The sequence below is a fragment of the Carlito syrichta genome, unplaced genomic scaffold (assembly GCF_000164805.1).
Source record: "Carlito syrichta isolate Samal-C Ts95f unplaced genomic scaffold, Tarsius_syrichta-2.0.1 Scaffold311975, whole genome shotgun sequence".
Lineage (NCBI taxonomy): Eukaryota > Metazoa > Chordata > Mammalia > Primates > Tarsiidae > Carlito > Carlito syrichta.
The window spans coordinates 268,753-289,673 of record NW_007256071.1 but is presented as its reverse complement, the minus strand read 5'-3'; the positions used below and the strand labels follow the sequence as shown (position 1 = coordinate 289,673).

At 50.5% G+C, this 20,921-nt stretch overlaps 1 protein-coding gene across 1 annotated transcript in view; it reads left to right on the top strand.

The window, feature by feature from the left end:
* The window catches only part of ADGRD1 (adhesion G protein-coupled receptor D1), a 148,698-nt gene that overhangs the window by 16,310 nt on the left and 111,467 nt on the right, over positions 1-20,921 (top strand). The window contains exons 6-9 of the mRNA XM_008069382.1: positions 6,568-6,744; positions 11,373-11,627; positions 15,733-15,794; positions 16,605-16,760. Coding sequence (XP_008067573.1) covers positions 6,568-6,744; positions 11,373-11,627; positions 15,733-15,794; positions 16,605-16,760 — 650 coding nt within the window. The remainder of the gene's footprint in view (positions 1-6,567; positions 6,745-11,372; positions 11,628-15,732; positions 15,795-16,604; positions 16,761-20,921) is intronic.

The following is a 20,921-nucleotide window of genomic DNA, read 5'->3' as shown; positions in this document are numbered from 1 at the left end:
GTGGCCGGGAGTGGCCACTGCACTCCAGTCTGGGTGACAGAATGAGACTCCAACTCAAAAAAAAACAAGTCAATAAAAGTACCTTCCCATGCAGCTGTTGGGTTTCTGGCCTCTGGGTCAGCGACTCTAGACTCCCTTTCTCACGAGGACATGTTTCCTGGTGGGCGCACCACCTTGCCTGCACTGAGGGTGACCCTCCGCAGGCGGCTGACGCAGCTGAATGCATCATGATGACAGCACACAGTGAAACCCTTATGTGGGCCAACTGACCCTAGTCAATGTATTAACTCACTTCCTCCTCAAAGAAACAGTCAGATGAGAACTTCGGGTGGTGGAAGGAGCCATGAACTCGAACTTCATATGCCACTCTGTTGACAACTTTTTGTGTGTCGTAGTTAAGTGAAACGTTTTAAGATTTTTTTCATGTGGCCATTTTCTTTAGAATGTGGCCAGGTATAAAATGAAGCCAAGGGGCATGGTGGCTCATGCCTGTAATCCCAGCATTGCTCATTATTCTCACTACAAAACCTAATATTTAAGCAAAGAGAGAAACATCCCTCCCACCCCACCTGACAGGCTCCTGCTCTTAGCGTTCCTGTTTCCAAATCCATGTGGGGTCCCTCAGGTTCATACCTCCAGCTGACCGATTTGTGAATGTTTTAGGAGACGGGGTGAAGTTTGAGCTTTTTAGAAAGAACACACGTCTGAGAAACAGCGCTGTCGCCTCTGAGTCTGCCCCAGAAGGCAGAGTCACCTCCCCTGTGGCGTCCTCAACCTGGCGCTCCCAGTAGGCTTGTGTCTTCCAGAGCTCTCTCTACCTGCCTTCATTCTGGGAGCTGACCGTGGAGCCTGTCCTTTGGTGAACGGCGCCTCTGGGGATGTGTTCTCACGGTCACTGGCTGTGAATGGGGGGAGCCTTGGAGGGCCTTTTGAGAGAAAAAGGGCGTGTGGATCCATGTCCTTTCTCGAATGTTAAACTTAGAAGCACAGTTTGTTTCTTCAGATGTCTCTCCTTAACTCCCACTCTTGGAGGGCACGCTAGGGGAGACTGAAAACAGGAAGGGACTCTTGCTGGAATATTTTAACACCCTCTCTCACCCCCCAGAGCCTTGAAGGCTCGGCCCAAGTGTGACTCTTGCAGGGACTGCTCTGACCAGGCTAGCTCCTGTCTACACCTCCTCCCAGAGGCTACGTGGCAGACCGTGGCCGGTCAGCCACGGCTCCTCCCTTGGTCTTCAGCTCTGGGAGGCAGGGACGAAGCCTGTCTCCACCACTGCTGAATCCTCATGCTCGGCACGCCGTGGACACTCACTGCCCACTGATGGAGGGGGCAGCTGGTATCACTGTCTTTCTGTACCTGCCTGTCCTGGAGGCAGCCCACCAAGGGCTTGCTGGCTTTGTGTACACAAAGAGCAGGGCTATTCCCCACTCCTGAGGAAGTCTGTTCCACGATACTGTTCCTGCAGCCAGTACTGACTGTACTCAGAGACACTGTGAGGAGTCCGGGTCTCACATGACGTGTCTGACCACAATTCGATAGTGAAAGGAAACTGAACATGTAAAAGTCCAAAGAAAAAGGCCACTTCCAACACTGAGGTGCAGGTCACTGGAGTCACATTCTTAGTCTCATCCCGACATCTGACTTCGTGCTGCATTAGTTCAGATAATACTACTCGATGTAACAAGTAGAATCATAGATAACGGCAAAAAGCAGCAAGCCAGTGGCTGATCGCCTCAACTGCGAGGTTCTACTGTGACCCGACGTCTGCCCCGAGTCAATTCTGCCCATCCTTCTAGCGCCAGCTCTGTGGAGGAAGCTCCCTGGGCCCCACCTTGCTTCCTTCCTTTCTCTGCAAACTTCCTTCCTTCCGTCCCTTTCGCCTCCTGTGAATTAAGAGCTTCCTCTGCTTGCAAACATGCTTCGGAAGCCCCGGCAGCGGGGACCCTCCATCTCCCATTGCCTCTGCTCAGCTTGGGTTTGGTTGTTCACCTTTGCATTAGGCTGCTAGATTTAAAAAACTGTCAACGGTATGCTGAAATATTTGCAGGATGGAGTTCCAGGACAGAAAATTCCAGAGGGGTCTGGTGCACACAGACCTGGCAGGGGTCCGGCTGCTTCCTCCCTCAGATGACATGGAGCCGGGGGCTCTGGAGGCCTGGGGAGCAGATGATCCTCGGGAAAGTGTTCATTCAGGACGTTTGTTTTATGGATGGGGAAATTGAGGCCCAGAGAGGCGGCGAGACATGCCCAAGCCACACAATGATTTAGTGCAGGGCATTCCAGGCACAGGCCATGGACCCGGTCAGCAGCACCGCAGAGCTCACAGCAAGGGAAACCCTCAGGCCCCAGCCCAGGCCCTGCCGAGTCCAAGGCTCAGGGCAAGGCCTGGGAATCTACATTTTTGGCTAAGTTCTCCGGGTAATTCTCATGTCTCCCGAGATGCCATACTCAAAATCGATCGACGTCCCCCTAATGTGTCTGGTTGGGAGGGGGGTGTCCTGCTGGTGCCCTCAATTTTGACATTGAGACTTTCTGAATGGTCTTCCGCCAGGCTGTGGGCCCAAACTTCTGAATGTACTGGGTTTCTGGAAATGGACCCTCTCAGCTTTCAGTGATTGTCTTTTAAAGATAGTATTCAGTCTGGAAGCGGTGGCTCATGCCTATAATCCCAGCACTTCGGGAGACTGAGGTGAGGGGATTGCCTGAGCCCACGGGTTTGAGACCAGGCTGGGCAATTTGGTGAGACCTCATCTCTACAATAAATCAAAAAAAAAATAGCTGGGCATCATGGTGCATACCTATAGTTTCAGCTACTTGGAAGGCTGAAGTGGAAGGATCACCTGAGTACAGCAGGTCGAGGCTGCGGTGGCTGTGAGCGTGCCACTGCACTCTAGCCTGGATGACAAAGTGATACTCCAACTCAAAAAAAAAAAAAAAGAAACAAAAAGTTAGTATTTAACCCCAATCTATGAGAATGTTTCAGAATATTATAATATTTATGCACTCAAATGTATCAGTCTTCTCTTGTGACTTCTGAGTTTTTCTTTTTCCTTTTTTTTTTTTTGGTCTTGTTGAGAAAGGCTTGTCTTCATTTTGTCTTTTGGATAGATCAGGAGTTAATGCTCATAACAAAAAGTATCAAGTCAGTTTGTCAATACTATTCTTATTCCTTTTTCCTTCAGATTTTTGGTTTTTGTTTTTATTGAGATGGTCCAAGTCCACGAAACAAAATTTCTTAAAATGCTAACACTGAAGGCACGCTGTGACTCTTTTAAGCCTCCATGAAGACACAAATTATGTTTAAATATAAACTGTTCCTCAGATAGAAGCCACTGTTTTGCGGGCTGAGCTAACTAAGATGAAAAGCTTGGTTTTGGGCACCACAGATAGCCTGCAATCTACCCTTACCTAACACCACAGGGACTTTTCTTATTTTAATTTTTCTTCCTGGACAGAAAGACATTTGGCCAAGACAGGATCATTTTGAATTGAGTGAAGGGAGTTTTTTAATGCAGCAACATTTTCTGAAAAAAAAAAAAAAGAACTTCCATGAATCCTACTGGGAATTTGTTTCGTAACAAAAATTTCACAACGTGCAGTGCTCATTTTGTGAAATTGGTTGCATCTGAGTGTGGAGAGACACGGCGGAAGGTGTGGGGGCTTGTCCTGACCTCTGTGCCATCCAAGAAGCGGGCCCAGGGAGAGCGTGGGAGCTACCTACCAGTCAGGTCCTGTGACGTCCCTGTCAGCTGCCCAGCCTCTGTGCAGTCCCTCAAGTCACCCCCTTTTGCTGTGGTCATCCACATCACTGTGCCCTTGGGGGGACTTTGGGCCTTCCCAGAGCCCTCAGGACTTGGAGTTCTGTGCTGGAGCCTCTCAGACGTGCAGAAGACCCAGGCTCCTTTCCGTTTATTTGAGGTTCTTCTGATATTAAAGACTAAAACGGAAGAATTCCAGATGAGGGTTATAAAAATGGTGCTGTGTTTTTCATGTTTATATAAATCCTATTAGGGCTTTGAGCCACAATGGCAGAATTGTCATAGAATATTGTCACAGACATTTGGAAGACTTGTAACAAATGTATTAATCCATAAGGCATGACAGAAAGGACTGCGGCAGTGAGACACTAATTTACACACAATCGACAAGTATCTTCTTTGAAGTCAGTGATTCTTGAAGACTGTGTCCCTAACCTCATTTCTTTGTTTGTTTGTTTGTTTTGAGTTGGAGTCTCACTCTGTCACCCAGACTGGAGTGCAGTGGCCGCTCCCGGCCACTGCAGCCTCGACCTGCTGGGCTCCGGCGATCCTTCTGCCTCAGCCATCCAAGTAGCTGGAACTACAGGCGCGCACTACCACGCCCAGCTGATTTTTGATTTATTGTAGAGATGAGGTCTTGCCAAGTTGCCCAGGCGGGTCTCGAACCCGCGGGCTCAGGCGATCCACTCACCTCAGCCTCCCAAAGCGCAGGATTACAGGCTGAGCCACCGAGCCTGGCTCATAACCTCTTTTGAAGTTAAGATCGAGAGCCTGAATTTGGTGCCATTTATATAAATAAAGCCCAAGGCCAATGTCCTCCGCCTTCCTCCTGTCACCCCTCCCTGTCCACCCGTCCACCTGGTCACACCTGGTCAGCTCTGGGCACAGTCGCCTCTCAGCACCACAGGCTATCACCACGGTGCCCGGACCAGGCCGTGGGGGATGAGACGGCTGGAATTCTCACCAGCTGGCCACAACCCAGCAGAGGCCCCAGCATGTCTAAGCCATAACTGCCCCTTCAGTGGGGAGACCTGTGGGTGAGTGCAGGAGAAGCCACCTACAGGAGCTGGGCTTTAAGGGTCTTCTTAGAGTAAAAAATAAAACAGAGACATTCCACACCAAGGCGACCAGGATTCTGCTGTTTCCATGTTTCTAGGACTCCTATTGGGGCTTTGAGCCCACAGAGGTACAAAGCAAGGTGACTGTCATAATACATTGTCCTAGCACACTGGAATGATATCCCACTTGCTGCTGGTGATGGAGGGCGATGCCAGTCAATGAACCAGCTTGCTCATGCTCACGTTTGTAGTAGGGACAGCTGAGACCACAGAGCACCCCTTCCCTGCGAGGGCTGGGCCAGGCTAGGACCATAGGACACCCCTTCCCCACGAGGGCTGGGCCAGGACTCAGGAAGGGCCTGAACACTGGGTCCCGTGTGCCCCTGACTCGCCTGCAGATGTGAGCAATCTCTCTGAGAAGTTCTCTACTGGGAATGTATCCTAAAGTCACATCATCTGAGATGCGCAAAAAAAAAAAAAAGTGCTTGAAGTTCTGTTTGAAAATGGCTTCAACAAGTGGAAGGAAACCTTAGATCCAGCAGCAGGGATTGTTTAAAGAGAAAGTGCGTGAACCAGCACTGTGTAGACACAAACGTGGGGCAGCAGGAACGTCCCTGCAGACAGTGGGGACGTCTGGACAGTGAATTCCACACACGTGTTGTCCACAGGCCAAGAGGCATGAGATGGGTGCTTTCTCGGTGAAATGCTTAGAGGAGAGTCTTTGGAGGGAGCCCCAAAGTGATGCCTGGAGAGGGTTGCAGGGGCAGAGCCAGTAGCGGCAGGTCTCTGCCTCTGCACACTCCGGGGTCCGATGGCCTGGCTTTGCACAGATTCCATCAGTCACTAGTTTGGTGACCTTGAACAAACTAGCCTCAGGATTTTTTGTACTTTAAAAAAAAAATTTTTAAGACGGGGTCGTACTCTGTCACTCAGACTGGAATGCAGTGGCAAGATCATAGCTCACGGCAACCTCGAATTCCTGGGCTCAAGTGATCTCCCTGCATCAGCCTCCTGAGTATCTGGGACTACGGGCATGTGTCATGACACCTGACTCATTTTTAACTTTTGTTTTTTTTTGTAGAGACAACGTCTTGCTCACTATGTTGCCCAGGCTGGTCTCAAGCTCCTGGCCTCAAAAGATCTTCCTGCCTTGTCCTCCCAAAGTGCTGGAATTATAGGTGTGAGCCACCACACCTGGATATTTGTGTACTATTTAAAAGGAGAGAATTCAGCTGGGTGTGGTGGCTCACACCTGTAATCCCAGCACCTTGGGAGGTGGAGGCAGAATATTGCCTGAGCCCAGGAGTTTGAGACTAGCCTGGGCAACTTGGTGAGATCTCATCTCTACAATAAGCCCAAAAATTAGCTGGGCATGGTGGCATATACCTGTGGATCCAGCTACTTGGAAGGCTTAGGTGGAAGGATCGTCTGAGCCCAGCAGGTCGAGGCTGTGGTGGCTGTGAACATGCCATTACACTCCAGCCTGGGCAGCAGTGAGACTCCAACTCAAAAATTATTAAAATTAAATTAAAAAATAAAAGAGCATTCATCTAAAACTCTTAGATAAGTGCCTGGTGCTCAGCGAACCCTTAATACATGCTAGCTGATAGTACGGCCTATATTTTCTGAATGGAATACATGCTGCCTTTAGAATGAGGAGAAATGCTTTTGAATGAACAATGACAAGCAGAGAGGAGGAACAGGCCTCTGCTTTCGTTAAGAACCAACCCCACCACTTTTCTTTCCACAGGGGTCACGTTTTCTTTTTTCTGGAAGACACAAGAACAGTCCAGACCAGTCCCTTCCGCATATGGGGGCCAGGTCATCTCCGATGGCTTCAAAGTTTGCTCCAGCGGTGGCAAAGGCTCCGTGGAACTATACACACGGGACAACGCCATGACTTGGGAGGCCACCTTCAGCCCGCCAGGTGAGGGGGCCGGTCCAGGGCTCTGCCAGAGGAGTCAGGAGGGAGTGCTCTCTGAGGACGGAGAGCTGGGAGAGATCTTCCCTGAGAACGGGGAGCTGGGAGGGAGTGCTCGCTGAGGAGGAGGGACCAGGAGAGGTCCTCCCCGAGGATGAGGACCCAGAATGGGTCAGCCCTGAGGACAGAGAGCTGGGAGGGAGTGCTCCCCAAGGATGAGGAGCTGGGAGGGAGTGCTCCCTGAGGACGGAGAGCCGGGAGGGGTCCTCTCTGAGAGCCAGGAGGGGTTCTCCCTGAGGATAGGGTGCTAGGAGGGGTCCTACCTGAGGACAAGGAGCGGGAAGGGTTCTCCCTGAGGACAGGACGCCTGAAGGTGCCGGGACCTCCTGCTGTGAGCTCCTTTCCCTCAAAGGCTTTCCTGGCGGCACCTGGGATGGCAAGGATATGCCCTGGAGAGGTATCTTTGTGGGTGCAGGCCCGGCTCCGTCTGACTATGCTGTGTGACCCCTGGGGGTGCCTGGACTGCGCCGAGCTCTGGTTTTCACTATGAGGTGACATGTACAGTGCTCACCTCAGTCTCGGGGCAATGACGTGGAGCACTGCATCCAAGTCAAACCGTCGTTAAACTCTTCCTCCCCTCCCTCTTCCTCCTTCTCTTTAGTTGTGCGGACTTGCAGCGTATACAATGCGATGAGAAGCTTCTTTTGGAAAGACAGGGAGCTGGAGGGACCAGGAGGATGTGGAGCTGGGCCATGCTGGGCTTGGAGAAAAGGGGCTCTTGGGTGCCTGGGAGAGGATGGGTCTTTTCAGACGAGTGGACCTCGCAGGCAGGTGCTGACACGTGAACGTGACTTCTGTCTGTCTGAGGCACGATACCCTGTGCTGGCGTGAGTCCGCAGGTGCAGGGAGGCTTGAGGTCAGGGAGGCAGAGGGGCTTCAGATAGCTGTGGAGGGAGGGCCAGCGGGGGAGGCAGAGGTGGCGACATGGGGGCAGCATGAAGACCTAGCATGGTGGCTTCCCCCGTAGGCGGTGACCTCTTTTGGATATTCGAGGAAAATTCATTTCTGGCCCATCTCAGGGAGGCTGTGTGGCTCAGCTGATAAAAACATAGACTCTAGAGCCATGCAGCCTGGGTCAAATCCTGCTCCGCCCCTTGGCAGCCGTGTGGACCTGGCACCTTTCTTTCCTGCCCTGTAACTCATTTCCTCACTCCTGATATGAGGATAATAATGGCCTCACTCGTAAGAGGAGTGTGCACTTCAGGGAGTTAGTCCACATGAAGAGGCACACGGTGTACCAGATGTGCCTGATTCTGTTGGCGTTTCTGATGCTCGGACCCAGCATGTCCCTCCGCCCAGGTGAGAGTGGGAAGTTCAGTGAACATCTGCTCTGAACTTGCCCTCTCTCCCCAAGGCCAGAAACGTTCTCTGCCTCCCTACCCCCCACACAACGACCTGAACCTTGTCCACGGCTGTCATGTTGTACTCGCTATCAGGATTTTCTCTGTACGTGTCTTATCTCTGTGCTCCTTGGACTGGTCGAATAGAGAGGGTATCAGGCATCTAAAAGGGTCTTTGATCTTGAACAAGCTTTCAGGTAAAGTCTACTCAACTCTGTTTTTCCACCCAGGGGAAGGAGGAACACGGTAGACATTTCTGGCTGGCACCATGCTCTATATTCATACATTGAAGGGACCTGTTATTCTTGCTTTCAAATTCAAGGGCAGTACTACTTTGAACCTATTTAGGATCCAAGTTCTCCAGGGACTCAAAACGATTAGAAAGTTGCACAGTCCTGAGTAAGAAGCCCTGATGTCACCACCTGGGTGACCTAAGATGGTCAGCTGACTGGAGGCGATACTTAGTCTTTAAAAGGGCTGCCCTGTTCCTTCTAGCCTAGGCCCAGGAGGGCGTCATAACACAGACACTTGCAAAACAAAGCAAGCCTTTGGCGGGACAGGGCATCGTGAGAGTCTCATGAATGTCCTTGTCAATGAATGTGGTCCTCAGGTCAGAGAGAAGAGTAACACACAAGCTCACGGGTGGAGGGTCCTGGACGAGCCAGGAGGTTGGTCTTGCCCACTGAGTCACTGCCATGTTGATTAATAACATACATATTACCTACAGCAGAGGTCGACACCAATGGCTTTGGACCGAGTCAGGTCTTCAGACAGGTTTCATGGTCTCTCCTGTGACTGCCTGCACAGTGCTTAGAAAAATATTTAGAATGCGTGAGGACTATTCGTTCTGATTTTAAAACTACAATTTGACAGCTCCTCTTGGCAATAGCAAAGACTGGCGAGGCCGGGGCCACATCCCTCGTGTTACTGGCAGGTGGGTGAGACAGGGCTGCCTCCTTCCGATGGGCCAGTCGCCCTTGAAGGTGCCACAGTCGGCTCAGAAACCACGTCCTCAGGGAGAGCCGCTCCTGTGCTTCCATTCTCTCTGGCCTTGGCAGACCTGGTGTGCAGGCACTACGGTGTGACCGTACGGTTGACAGTGTTTTGAATAGGCTTTAATTTTTAGAGCATTTTTACGTTTGTAGAAAAATTAAGTGAAAGTTCAAAGGGTTCCCAGGTGCCCTCTGTCCTCCCTTCAGACACAGCCTTCCCTGCGATCCACATTCTCCTGCAGAATGGGGCATTTACTGCAACTGAGGAACCTATGGGGACACATCATGGTCACCCAAAGTCCAGAGTTCACGTTGGTGTTCATTCTTGGCATTGCACTTTCTTTGGATTGGTGTCTATTTAGACACTTCGCCCATCTTTAAATTGAACTGTTTGTCTTCTTTTTGTTGAGTTTCAAAAGCTCTTTGTATATATTTGGACACGTCCTGTCTCGTGTGTCTTGTGCATGTATTTTCTCCAAGTTTATGACTTCTCTTGTCATTGACAGTGCCTTTTACAAAGTGAAGTTCAGCTTATCAATGACTTCTTCCATGAATTGTGCCTTTGTTGTTATATCTCAAAAGCTATCGCCAAACTTAAGGTCATTTATTTTGTCACATGTTGTCTTCTAGGAGTTGTATAGTTTGCATTTTACATTTAGATCCATAGTCCATTTTTAATTCAATTTTGTGATGAGTTTGTTTGTATCTAGATCTTCTTTTGGATGCTGGTATTCAGTTGTTCCAACACCATTGGTTGAAAAGACTAACTTTTGTTCCATTATACTGTCTCTGCCTCTTTGTTAAAGATCAATTGACTAAATTTGTGTTAGTCTATCTCTGGGCTTCCTATTCTGTTCCACTGATCTATTTGGCTGTTGTTGTTTCTTCTTTTCAATACCACACTGCCTTGATTCTGTAGCTTTACAGAAATTGATAGCGTCAATCCTCCAATTTTTTCTTCTTCAACATGGTGTTAGCTATTATGGGTCTTTTGCCTCTCCATGTAGGTTTTAGAATTTGTTTGTCAATATCAACAAAATAACTGGCTGGACATTTGATTGGGATCATGTTGAATATATAGATCAGTCTGGGAAAAACTGACATCTTGACAATACTGAGCCTGCCTATCCATGAACATGGAATATCTCTCTATTATTTAGCTCTTCTTTAGTTTCTTTCATCAGGGTTTTATAGTTTTCTTCCTATATACCTTATACATGCTTTGTTAGATTTGTACCTAATTATTTCTCTTTTCGGTGTGAATATAATAGTAATTTTTTTTTAATTTCAAATTCCACTTGTTCACTGCTGGTTTATAGAAAAGCAATTAACTTTTGTATATTAACTTTGTATCCTGCAAACTTACTGTAACCACTTATTAATTTCAGTGGTGTTTTTTATTGTTGATTCTTTTGGGTTTTCTACATAGATAATCATGTCATCCATGAACAAAGATAGTTTTATTAAATCCCTCCCAGTCTGTATCCTTTTTTTTTTGAGTCGGAGTCTCACCCTGTTGCCCAGGCTGGAGTGCAGTGGCACACTCACAGCCACTGCAGCCTCAACCTGCTGGGTTCAGGCAATCCTTCTGCCTCAGCCTTCCAAGTAACTGGAACTACAGGCATGCGCCATCATGCCTGGCTAATTTTTTTTTTATTTATTGTAGAGACAAGGTCTCACCATGTTGCCTAGCTGTTCTCAAACCCCTGGACTCAAGCAATCCTCTCACCTTGGCCTCCCAAAGTGCTGGGATTACAGGCTTGAGCCACCATGCCTGGCCACTTTTTAATTTCCTTCTATGCCTTACCATATTAGGACTTCCAGTACAATGTTGAAAAGGAGCAGTGAGAGGGGACATCCTTGTCTTGTTGCTGACCATATCCGTTTTCTCAGCTGGACTTAACGGTCTGATCTGATTGGTCGGTGCTTGTGTCCTGCTGTTTTTCAAATAGTTTATCACCTTTGCTTGTAGGCATTTAAATTTGTGACTCTTATGTTTTAATGACAAGGGGTATCCTTAAACTGTTTTTGGAGTGTTGGGAATGGGGACTAAAAGGCAATTTCTTTCCTGTGCTCCAAAGGACTGAGGAAAGTCAGGTCTATATGAGGAGCTATATGGGGGCTCACCAAAGTGAATACTTACCAATCGTCTTGAGAAGGAGGGATATGCTTCAACACAGGAAAAACATGTTCATGGGAGCTTAACCACAGCATTCAAAGTGGTGATCTCTGCTCTTTCCAGGTCCCTACTGGACTCATGTTCTGTTTACATGGAAATCCCAGGAAGGTCTGAAAGTCTATGTCAATGGGACCCTAAGCACCTCCGACCCGAGTGGAAAAGTGTCTCATGCCTACGGGGAGCCCAACGCCAACCTCGTGATCGGGTCTGAGCAGGACCGGACCAAGCGTTATGAGAACGGAGCTTTTGACGAGTTCATAATCTGGGAACGGGCTCTGACTCCAGATGAGATTGCCATGTACTTCACTGCTGCCGTCGGTGAGTGGAAAGGCTGGGGCAGGGCTGGGGTCTGTCCTTGAGGGCACCCTGGGGTCTGCCTCCCCTTCTCGGCATTTCCTACCCTCCCACTCTCCTGCTGTAGCCATCGGCACTGCAGGCAAGAGATGTGTCCTAATGAACCTTCTAAACACAGTAGTTTTGAGAACACCAGTTCCCTGAGACAGAGTAGTTAACACTTTACCAGAGACGTGCTGAGATTAATATTCTCCTGCTGAACCTCTGGGGTTTCGGGGTGTATGTGAGGATGATTACGCGAGGCTTTAGATTTGATTGACAAATGTTTTCTGTGTGCCTCCTATGGTCTAGGCTCTCCAATGGCTCTTGGAGAGCAGGTCTCTTCCTGCTCAGCACAGGTGACTGTCCAGGGTGGGGGCCGGTGGGCAGGTGGTCCAGGGTTCAAATCTTCACTCCACCCTGACGAGCCCTGGGACTTTGGGAAGTCGTGTTTTGAAAAAAACTGAGATAAAACTCATAGAACATACACTTAACCCCTGGAAAGTGAACAATTCGTGGCATTCAGTGCATTCACAATGTCATGCCACCACCATCTCCCTCTGGTTCAAAACGTTGTCACCCCCAAAGCAAACTGTGTCCCCATTAAGCTATCCCTCCCCACCCTCTTCCCCCAGCTGGCAACCACTAATCTGCTTTCTGTGTCGATGGGTTTGCCTATTCCGGATATTCCATATAAGGGGAAACTTATAACACATGACCGTTTTGTCTTAATCTCTCAAATCACATTTTTCCTCTGTAAAATGGACAAAAATATGACTGCCCCCTCCCTGGGGGTGTTGTAGCGTTAAAATGTGAGCAGGCGTGTAAGGTCACCAGCGCCGTGCCTGGCCCATGTGCGGCAGGCATGCCGCGGGGCTTGGCTGTTTCTAAAGTTCACATTCACTTGCCTCTAGGATGCTGTTTTCATTCTGCTCACAAGCGAATGCACTGTTTCTTTATTTCTGCATAAACGAATCTGCCAGCAAGTGACAGGCACCCCACAAGGATGTGGCTGGCTGCTGCACTGGCACCACCCAGTGAGGAAGTCTGGACAGGAGGCAGAAAGGTTCCAGACTCCGCCTGCCCTTGCTCTGGCTCTGACGTTGGCTCTCTTAGCTGTTAGAACTGTCCATTTTGTCAGAGTGGTGATCTCATCCAAACACCTTCGGCCAAGCAGGGCATGTGTTTTCTGTCTCACAGTGGAGGCCCAGGGGAGATCCTGCTTCAGAACCGGTCTGCCCAGGTGCTCACAGAAGGTCAGCAGGAACCTCTGCGCTGGACCCACCTTCCTTTGTGTCGGCCTCCTTAGGGTGCCAAGATGGCTACCATCCCTCCAGGGTTGCATCCTCAGCCCTCAGCAGCCTCTGTTGAAAAGAGGCAGCTTCTTTTCCCTAGTAACTTCTGCACCAGGGCAGGGCAGGGCAGGACTGGCATTGGCTCAGATGGATTCATGTGTCTTCCACGGGTCAATTACTGACTGGGCACGTAGAGTTTGCCTACTGGCTTCGGCCTGGGTCATAGGCCTCGAAATGGTGGCGAGGTCAGCCTCATCCAACACATGTGGAGGAGCGAGGAATTCCCAGGGATGATGAAAATACTGGTTGCAGAAGGAGGAACAGATGCTTGCAGGCAAAGCAGTGTGCGTCCTCTGCAGCCTCTGGCATTCATATCTTCCAGCACCCATCCAGAAAAGTGGAATGTATCTCCTTTCATAGAAGTGACACGAGGGCAAAACATAGGGTCCTTTAGAAGGAAAAAATACATTAAACGACCACATTTCATTACTTGGGATTTAGAGGGTTGTCACTTTGAGATCCAGATATCGCTTGTGTTAGGAAAGGTCTCACCAAGTCCCACCTTCCTGACAGTCGCTGTGTTGGAGACACTGGGAATAGGTGCTCTTGTTTCTGGTTCTTGGAGCTGACCCAGCAAACCCTCGACACCAGGACATCTCTGGGCTCAGGCCCTCTCTGGCCCTCCGTGCCCGGTGAAGGCGACATCGGGTTCTTTGGGGGACTCAAGAGTGTTCTATGGATGCTCAGGTCTCCTGGGGAGCGCACAACCTGTTCTGTGCCTGAACCAGGACTAGATCTGTCAGCATCCCATGTCCCTTGCAGTGTGGCTCTGAAGACATGGTGTAGAACACGTGTAGGAAGACCGGCCCTTGAAGTTCCGTGGAAGGCCTTGCATGGGACCCAACTGAGCACTGCACAGTGAGTCCCATGCAGTCAGGTCAGGGCCTCCATGCAAGGACTGAAAGCTGGAGCTGAGATGCAGCCACTCCTGGTCACGCGGCCACAGGAGTGGGCAGAACCTGCTGTTTATGGAAAGATCTATCTGCAGGTGCCATTTGCTCATGGATCCATCGGGGGGGTGAAGTAGGAATCAATCATGAACAATGAAGTCATTCAAGACTAGAGACCAAGTGTTGACTTGGTGCCCCCTACCACCTCCTGGCTATTTCCTTTTTTTTTTTTTTTGAGTTGGGGTCTCACTCTGTCACCCAGACTGGAGTGCAGTGGCCGCTCCCGGCCACCGCAGCCTCGACCTGCTGGGCTCTGGCGATCCTTCCGCCTTAGCCTTCCGAGTAGCTGGAACTACAGGTGCACGCTACCACACCCAGCTAATTTTTTATTTATTGTAGAGAGGAGGTCTCGCCAAGTTGCCCAGGTGGATCTCAAACCCGCAGGCTCAGGCAATCCACTCACCTCAGCCTCCCAAAGGTGCGGGATTGCAGGCTGAGCCACCGACCCCGGCTTCCTGCCTATTTCTAACCCTACCATGTCCTGAGGAGAACACAGACTCTACCAGACATCTGACTTCATTTTTTGATGGATACAAAACCCGTGGACGCACACAGGTTCAGTGTGAGCTTGGCGTGACTCCTCTGTAGCTTGTTGGTACCCAAGGAACAAGTGTCACCCTGACTTGGAGAACAAAGCGGTTTTAGGGTCCAGGTATCTGGCAGTGTAACACGCTCTACATTTACCAGCCACCCGGCCCCACCTAAACCCAAGGGCATAGTCACTCCTGCAGCTAGCAAGGGTGATAATGTCATGTCCTCGGGTCATCCAAAGCATCTCGGGGAGGCTTCCCAAAGATGAAGTCAAATGTCTGGTAGAGTCTGTGTTCTCAGGACACGGTAGGGCTAGAAATAGCCGGGAGGTGGAGGTGGGGGGATGTCATAACTTGATCTCTGGTCTTGAATGTCTTCGTTGTTTGTGATTATTCTTACTTCACCACCCGGGGTCTGAGTGGAAAGACCAGCCGGGTGCCTCGAAGCCTCAAAGCCTCCGGAGGAAGGGGCTCGGCCCGCACTCCCTTCCCCCACCTCACAGGGTCTGTTTTCACTGCATCTGTGTCAGAGGGAGGCATTCCAGACCGCCTATCTTGGCCAGCCCAGGGGGCTGCGGCTCTCTGCATTTTTGCTCTCACCAGTCTGGGTGCAGTTGCACTCTGTTGCTTCGGTTCTGTATTGATCAGAAATCGGCAATGCTGTGTAGGATTCGTCTTTTTATATGATGACTTGCATGAAGGGTGTTCAAAGGGAATTTAGAAATACAAATGGAGACATGGTATGACCCGGGCAAAGCCACACAACCTATCTTTTGGTTGTTGAGTCGAAGTCTCACTTTGGTGCCCAGGCTGGAATGCAGGGGCACAACCATGGCTCACCATAGCCTTGATCTCCTGGCTCAGGGGATCCTCCCTTCTCAGCCTCCTGAGTTGCTTTGACAACAGGCACGTGCTGCCACAGCTGGCTAATTTTTTTCTTCTTCTTTTTTTTTTTTTTGTAGAGACCAGGTCTATGTTGCCTACACTGGTCTCAAACTCTTGGGTGCAAGCAATCCTCCCACCTCGGCCTCCCAAAGTGTTGGGCTCACAGGCGTGAGCCCCCATGCCCTGCCTGTCCACCCATCAAGGTGACTGCCGAGGCTCCACCTTTCTGGCAACCTTCCTCCTCGAAACATCCGAGCCTCTCTTCCCCATGTCCGAAGCAGGTGTATTTTTGAATAAGGACAGGTCTTCCTGGGGTGAAAAAGTGGCCACGTTTTAGTCCTTAATGAAGCTTTGCTCTTATTTTTTCCAGGAAAGCACGTTTTGTTGTCAACACCTCTGAGTCTCTTCATGACACCCACCGCAAGCCCTGTGGTGAGCAGATGCGCCCCTTCCCCTGCTGGGAAGGATGAACCCTGTTAGATGGTATGGGCTATCTCTTGTGGGCAGTGGAATGTCTGGGAAGAAATGATAAATGGAGGGGAAGCCAACAGCAGTGCTAATTCTGGGTGCCAAGATTGACTCAAGAAAAAGACCTTGGTACCCATCGCCAGGACCCTCAGGTGTCTAAGAGGAGGCACGCGGGGTTTTTCCTGGGCGTGGGGAGCAAGGAGGAGCCCGTCTCAACCCTTGGTGTCTCTCTGTGCCCTCTTCTTCTGATGGTGGAGGAAGGAATTGGTGCGTAGAGAACATGCCCCTCTGGAGTTAGTATTTGCAATCACAGAACTTCCCTTTTGCGAGAACCTTAGTGTGAGTGCCCTGGTACCGATCTGCGTGGGTTCAAATCCCAGTTCTAGTACTTATTTTTGTGTAAGCCTTTCTGTGCTTGGTGTCATTCATTAAATGGGCTTATTTTCTAAGGTTGTTTGAAGATGAAATGTTACCATGTGCAAAATATTCACAAAGTGCCAGGTATATAGTAGCACCATGTCATCGTTATCATGGTATAAAAAGCATTTGCCCAGCTAGGCATGGTGTGCACCTGGAGTCCTAGCTACTTGTGAGGCTGAGGTGGGAGGATCACTTGAGCCCAGGAAGTTGGGGCTAGCCTGGGCAACATAGTGAGACCCTGTCTCTATCATTTTTTTCTCTTAAGCGTTTGACCCAGAGTAGGACATATTGAACGTCTAAAGAATATTCTGGTTCTAGTTCTCAGCAGGAACTCACATCGCTAATTTCTTTCAGATGCCCACCGATGCCTATCACCCCATCATAACCAACCTGACGGAAGAGAGAAAATATTTCCAGAGCCCCAGAATTGTACTGAATTACCTTCAAAACGTGTCCCTCAACTTACCCGATAAATCCCTCTCGGAGGCAACAGCCTTGAATCTTACCGAGGTAAAGCTATTTACTATCTGTGTCTGGGCAGATGTGGGGAAGGGGCACACCATCAGACCTGGTCCACATTTGCTTGATTTGACCTACACAGAGTTAAAAACAAACACCAAAAAAACCAAGCACTTTGATTTAAAAGCCTGGATTTCAGGCTTCTCATGAACAGCCAGGTGGCATGGCCACCCCAGCCAGCTCTGCGTGGTTCAGCAAAGCCTCCTTGAGGGGCCTTGAATTTCCCAATGCGCCGCCCGGCTGCTTATCCATGTGGCGACCTGATCCCGTGGGCATTTGGGTTTGCACCTCCTAGTCTAAACCCTGTCACCTCCTTGGCAACAGGTAAACGTGGAGTGGGTTCACTGGCAGGTTTAGCCGTGGGATCGTGAGCCACAGTCTGTGCGTGGTGGGAATGCCCGAAGTTTCCTAAAGCACTCAGGGAATGCAGTATTTAATGCATTCAAATCAAGATCCTTCCTTTTCAGCCCTCAAAATACCTTCCAGGTCAAGGTAGAGGGGACTGTGGCCTTTGGCAGACTTGATATCTTCTGTCTCAGCGCGAAGGCTCTTCTTGGCTGATGTGGGGATGGAAGGGCGGCTGGCTCATCCTGAAAGCAAAACAGCAGTGAGGGGAGCAGGGTTGATCTTTGCGAGGGTCGAGGCTGTGTGCCCGTGGTCAGGTGACTTCACATCTCTGCCTCACTTGGTGCCCCTGAGACCCAGAGGAGATGACAACAATGCCCACCTCGCTGGGGACTAGACAGGTTCCCAGGTGCATAGAACAGTGCCGACACAGTGCGCACTCGGGACAGGTTCTTAGTTCCTATGGGTTTCCTTGCTGAAGTCACACCAAAGGCGCCATGAAGAGCCTTCTGGTGGGGAGTGAGACCTCTTGAAGCAGTGGGAGTGAGACCTCTTGAAGCAGTGGGAGGCTCCCATTAGCATCCTGTCCCGAGGAGAGAGGTAAGTTAGACTCCTCGACTCACTTGTCCATGACACAGGCTGGGTCCTGGGGCTCAGGATGACCTGGGGCTGACTCCAGTCCCACCCCCCCAGCTCTGTGTGCTCGGGCCCGTCATTTGACCCCGCAAGCCTCAGTGTCCCCAGCGAGAGCAGCTAGGCCTCTCGGTGAGATGCTGGGGCCGCAGCAGCAGGATATAGGCTGGGGGCAGGCTGTGGTCCCAGGGGCTTTGCACGTCACTTAGCAGGAGGCCTGGAGACAGGAGTTCCAGGATTGACTCGCTCAGCCTTTGCTGCTAGCATGGCCTGGGTGGCCCTCACCATGGACCTCCTGGCATCTGCCCTGTTTCCACCTGGCTGTGGCTCCCAGCACCAGCCCCTCACTGACAACGTCCAGGCAGGGCTGCCCCCTCAGGACCAAGGAGAGGCTTTCCCCCAGCCCCTCGCAGAGATCCTCTCACCTCTTGTGGGCCAGAGTTGGGTCACATGACCACCCCAGATCCATCACTGGCCAAGAGGAACAGGATGGGCACGAAGGCTTAGTCAATCATGAAGGTGCTCTCAGGCAGGTCCAAGGCCCCACAAGGACCCACAAGGGACCACATCTGGTCTCCCGTAGGAAGGGCAGGAGCAGTGGGGGGAAAGGGTGAGAGTGACAACTTTGTGGGTGATCATGCCCATGAATGCTGGACAGGGAGAGAAGCATCGAGACAGGGCTTGGGATGCAGCCCATGTCCCATGAACACAAATGCACGCTCTTGCTTCTATTGAGCTGGACTCTGAGGACTCGCTGTTACACGTGGTACCTTGCATGCCGTCAGCGCTTAGTAAACACCGCATCTGTGCACTCACATGCTCCCCTCTTACTAGGCACTAGTGGTTTCCTCTAACTCATGGTGGTATACAGTTGGTGTTGAATAAATACCCACCCTGGGCACTCGCACCCTCTCCTCTCCTCTACTAGCTGTGGTATTCAGCTGGCACTTAATAAACACTCACTCTGGGCACTAGCACTTTCCCCTCTGGCTAGCTTGGTGTGCAGTCAGTGCTTAAGAAACACCCTCTCTGAGCACAAGCATACTTCCCTCTAGGCACCAGGACTCTCCCCTCTAATTAGTGGGGGCAATATAGTCAGTGTTGAATAAATACCCACTCTGGACACGAGCACTCCCTCCTCTAACTAGCTGTGGTATGCAGTCAACACAAAATGGACTCCCACTCTGGGCATTAGCCCATTCCCCTCTGACTACTTGGTATGCAGTTGGTGCTGAATAAGGAGGACTGGCACCCTCCCCACCCCTCTGACTGGCCTGGTGACCCTGAGGCATCCCCACGAGTGTGCAGCAGGCACTTAGTCCAGGCTCCTGCATCTCCGGGTATCTGGGGAGGGGGGAAGGCCAGGTGAGAGGACCAATGAATTGGACAGCTGTACTGAGGCACCTGCTTAGGGCGGGCTTGTTCATGACTCGGGAAATCGGAGGCTTAATGTGACATGGCTGCGTCCTCGGGGGGGGCTCACTAATTGCCTTAAACGTTAAGCACATTCGTGCAGACCCTTGCTCTGGGCCAGGCGCTGGGCTTGGTGCTGGGGTGCGTGGTGGACGAACCAGGTCCTGCCCCTGCCTGGTTGGGCCTGGGGTGGATATGTCCAGTTCTCCAAAGAGCTGTCTGGGGGAGGGGGATAGGGCTGGGGCTGAAGGTCACTTCTCAGACTCTTCCAGAAACCTGTATCCTGCCCCAGGGCGGGCCTGGAGCCACCATGAGGAACCAGCCCTTCAGGCCCACCGTGGCCTGGCCCTGCGGCCTCCTCGTCTCTGGGTAGAAGGGCCCGTCTGGCACCTGTGCGGCAGTGGCAGCAGTCAGCCATGTCACGGCGGCCCATGCCAACCAGCGGGTCCCTGAGGCATGTGCAGTGTGGCCAGAGGGTAGGCAGAGCCTGGGAAGAGTTGACCATTTCCTGGGCTGTGCAGCGAGGTGGCATTAGCCACCAGGGGCCCATTCATGTGGGGATGGAGTGAAAGACACTCACTGGATTTTTGAAACTTCGTACCAAAGAAAGTAAAATATTTCATGAGTAATTTCATACGGGTTTCATGTTGAAATGGTATTTTAAGTTTATTGCGCTCAGTGAAATATATTAAAATTAATTTCGGCTGTTTTCTTTGTGACTTTTTGTAATGTGCCTACTAGAAAATTTCAGTTGACAGATGTGGCTCATATTCGATTCCTACTCATCAGAACTGATGTGGATCAGGAGTTGGCAAGTGTGGTGGATGAGTCGGGCCCTGACCCTGCCCTGGGGCCAAATCCAGCCCGCTGGACAGCTTTTGTAAATAAAGTTTTATTCGCACACACTCGTTTGTGTGTGCATTGTCTGTGGCTGCCTTGGCATTCCTGCGGCTGAGTTGAGTGCTTGTGAAACACTGTGGCCCACAAAGCCCGGACTCTTCACTGTGTGGCCCTCTAAAAAAACGTTTGCTGACCCCTGCTCTAACCAATAAGGACAGGGATTGTGATTGTTTTGTGTGTCATGAATTCCCAAGGCCTCGCACTTTAAGGTCTTAATATGTACTTCATTGAATGAAGATAAACGAGTGAGGAGCTCTGACGATGTCATCTCTCAATTTTTGATGTCTAAGAGTGTGAGGAAGAATGTGCGGTTCTGGACGTGGCAGTTAGTATTAATACAGGAGACTTCGATTAGCCTCTAGGTTTAATTCTGATGTCCATAGTCCAAGACAACCAGTTGAGAGCTCGAGGAATAAGTTGAGTGAGACAGACATGGTGTGAAGCACTGAGGAATGGTGGGGACTGGGGTGAGCTGGGGACACATGCCCATCGAAGGGGGCTGCAACTCCCCAGCCACGGTCCGTTGTGGTTTTATGGGAATGTGGGCTGGAATCTCCTGCCTTTCTCAGAAGAAGCAGGGAATCTACATGTTCTCATTTAAATCTCCCAACTGGAAAGTATTAGAAATTAGTTTCATTTTTCTTAGAACAGTGGTGACTCAAACCAAACATGGTCTTCAGGTGACTTGGCCAAGGGCCCAAGTGGCTTCCGTTTTCTAGAACAGGGGTCCCCAGCCCTTTTGGCATCAGGGACTGGTTTTGTGGAAGACAGTTTTCCCATAGACCAGAGAGGGGGATGGCTTTAGAACGATTCAGGCGCATTACATTTATTGTGCACTTTATTTCTATTATGATGACATTG